The 3,115-nt window shown below is 56.1% G+C and overlaps 1 protein-coding gene across 1 annotated transcript in view; it reads left to right on the forward strand.

The window, feature by feature from the left end:
* The first annotated feature begins 1,981 nt into the window (after positions 1 to 1,981).
* LOC116850715 overlaps positions 1,982 to 3,115 on the forward strand; it is a 9,186-nt gene continuing 8,052 nt past the window's right edge. The window contains exons 1-2 of the mRNA XM_032829319.1: positions 1,982 to 2,466; positions 2,858 to 3,098. Coding sequence (XP_032685210.1) covers positions 1,982 to 2,466; positions 2,858 to 3,098 — 726 coding nt within the window. The remainder of the gene's footprint in view (positions 2,467 to 2,857; positions 3,099 to 3,115) is intronic.

The following is a 3,115-nucleotide window of genomic DNA, read 5'->3' on the forward strand; positions in this document are numbered from 1 at the left end:
ACCTCGAATCTCGGTTGATTCGCTATCTACCGCTGTTGTTCGGCGGTCGCGCTGTTTACCGTTTTGGAGGACGCGCTGTCCTCTTGCGCTTTCGGTTCGCGGTGTTCTGCGTTTCCTTGTTTCGTGACGTAACGATATGCATCGTTACAAAGTTACATTTAGACTGTAGTAGCAGGTAAGTATTGGTTTTAATTTTCTTTTATTCATAGCATATCAAGAGTTTTTTAAAATTCAATACCAGGTAAGTTTAATGTATAACTGACGCCTCCAATCTTCAAAAGGGAAAACCAATATTTTTGAAAATGTCGATAAACCCAAAAATTATTTTTCTCTTATTACAAAGAAGTCCACGGCGTTCTTCCTGACAATGAGTAATGCTGAATGTAGTTCAAAGAAGAATTTCTGATTCTTATTCAGCGACTGAAGAAGATTGAAAATTCCAAGTTTCATAAAAATTTAGTTCTGTTTAAAAATCAGTTCGCCATATTGGATCCGCCATTTTGCATTTTCAGAAACTGACTTCAAATTGGAAATCAGCGAGGCCAAAAAGCTTTAGATGCCAAATTTTATACGAATCCTACAAACAGTTTGTAAAGTATCTCTTACCCCCCCCCCCTCCAAAATTTGAAGGGGCGATTTCCACTCCAAAATTCGTTTTTGGGGAAAAACAAAAAAAATACGTGTCTAATAGTTTTGAAGAACTACTTGTATGCGCAGTTTCAGGAAAATCGGTGATTATCACTTCCCTAGTGTTACTTGTTAGGTGGGAGCTAGGCGGAAGACGAAGCTCGGACAGCGAGCTAACAAGTGAAGAGGTGGATGCTCATACCTCGTCAGGAACTCCGAATTCAATGGGAATGGTGAGCTGATTACAAGGGGAGGTAACTTTACCTCACCAAATTGGACAGCCCCCCCTTGGTGGAACCGCCCCTCTGGCGGACGGAGTCGGCGCCGGGAGGTCCAGCGCTTCTTAAAGCGACGGCACCTTGGTGCGGGCCTTTCCGGCCCTTTCCGGCCACTTTCCTGGTGGGGATCATTTTTACTGAGTATAGAAGGCAGCAATGAGAGAAAAGGGCGCTTGGCTGTGTGGATACTGGACACTCCCTTGCGTTAGTACGGGTTGGGATTATGGACGGGGGTCCAAGTCTCGATCCAGCCACTCTCCCAATTGGGAGAGGGGGCCCGGCGTGGTAGGAATGGCCTACACCGCTGAAACCGGACAGAGCCGCAAGGCCACGGCTGGAGGGAGAGCGGAAGTAATGCGAGAGCGGCCCCCCCCCTCACTAAGCTGTGAGGATGGTCACCCCTGGGTGTTTTAGCGGGTATATGCTGAATTTTGTTCAGCGGAAGCCCCACATACCCCCGGAGAGACCCCCGCCTCTCGAAATGCGTAATGCATTTCCCCCACGTAATAAAAAAAAAGTGAGCAATGCTTTTGGGGCGCCATATATGCACACAAAATTATTAACAAATGCTTCCGCTATATCAACGACCGTAGTTTGCTTTATCGGGATGGCTATAAAATATTTGGTCAAAAGATCTTGGATGGTCAGGATGTATGTGTGTCCTGTCCGTGTCGCAAGTAGTGGTCCTGTAACGTCCATTGAAATTTTTTCAAAGGTTTTGCTAGGGGTCTCCGTAATTCCGCCGGTGGATGTGAGAGTCTGCACACAGCCGGCGAAGGAGGTGGAGGTTTGCCTGGAGGGGCAGAATAAAGCCTAGAAATGGCCACCAAGCCCCTCCAGGCAAACATCAACCACTCCGCGGGGGCCCAGGACCTGCTCCTACAAGCCCTCGCGGAGCGGAATGGAGCTCTGGCACTCGTGTCGGGCCCCATCACATACCTGAAAGGGACAGTAGATGGTTGGGGCTCCGGCGCGAGCACCCGGGTGCCGCGATCTACTGGCGCCCGCGAGAGGAATCTCCCCGCCCAAAACTAATCAGGGCGGAGAGGTATATCGTGGCGGCGGAGTGGGGCGTAATGAGGGTGGTCTCCGTGTATGCCCCTCCACGCTCGAGAGAGTGGTCGAGGGCCCGCTTCGGGGGCTTCTTGGAGCAGGTGGGGCGCGTGCTGGACGAATGCGCGCCCCACCCAGTGATAGTCGCCGGGGACTTCAACTCCCACGCCAGGGAGTGGGGTTCCCGGCGGACGGACCCCCGAGGCCAAGACCTTCTCGAGTGGGCGGCGACTAGGGGCCTGTTCCTCATTAATACAGGCTCCGTGAGCACCTGTGTGCGTCCGCAGGGCGAGTCCATTGTGGACCTGACCTTCGGCAATCGCCCTGCGGTGCGCACAGTCAGGGGATGGAGGGTGGCGACCGAAACGGACATCAACTCCGATCATCTGCTGATCGAGATGTCCGTGGTCGCCACCTCGAAGGAGGTGCTCCGTCGTCGCCGGGAGGGGGCCGGATCGAGGCCACCGCGCTGGGCACTCCGCCGCCTAGACGAAGACGCCCTCAAGGCGTCGGTGATCGCGTCCTCCTGGGCGGGGGGGGTTTTGAACCACCCCCCCATTGCTGGCCCGGGAGGACATTGAAGAGGAGACGGCCGGACTCGGGGAAGTCATGGAGGCAGCCTGCGACTCCTCCATGCCCCGAGCTCGGCCCACCCCCCGCCGTGCCGCCTATTGGTGGTGCGAGGAGGTGGCGGAGCTACGGAGGTCCGTCATCCTCCTCCGGCGTCGCGTACAGCGCATGCGCGCGGCACGGCGGAGGGGGCAGGCATGGGAGTTGGCGCGCAGGTCTCTCCGAGCCGCGCGGAGAGACCTGCGCAAAGCCATAGCTAGGGCCAAGGCCCAGGCGTGGCAGCGGCTGCTCGAGGAGCTAGACAGGGATCCGTGGGGGCGCCCTTACAGAATTGTCCTCGGACGTTTAAGGGCTTGGGCGCCCCCAGTCACGGAGGATCTGGACCCTCTGGCGCTCGATAATGTGGTGGGGACCCTCTTTCCCACGGCGGGGCCGGAGCCCCTGCCGTATGACGGCCCCCCGCCTGGATGGGAATCGCGCCTGGGGGTCACCGAGCCAGAGCTCGCAGCCGCTGCCAAAAGGCTCGGGGGCAAGTCCAAAGCCCCCGGGCCAGACGGAGTGCCGGGCAGGGTGTGGGCCTTGGCCCT

Source organism: Odontomachus brunneus, unplaced genomic scaffold (genome assembly GCF_010583005.1).
Source record: "Odontomachus brunneus isolate Ranch 3 - 2012 unplaced genomic scaffold, Obru_v1 Obru_scaffold_153, whole genome shotgun sequence".
In the NCBI taxonomy this organism is placed as follows: domain Eukaryota; kingdom Metazoa; phylum Arthropoda; class Insecta; order Hymenoptera; family Formicidae; genus Odontomachus; species Odontomachus brunneus.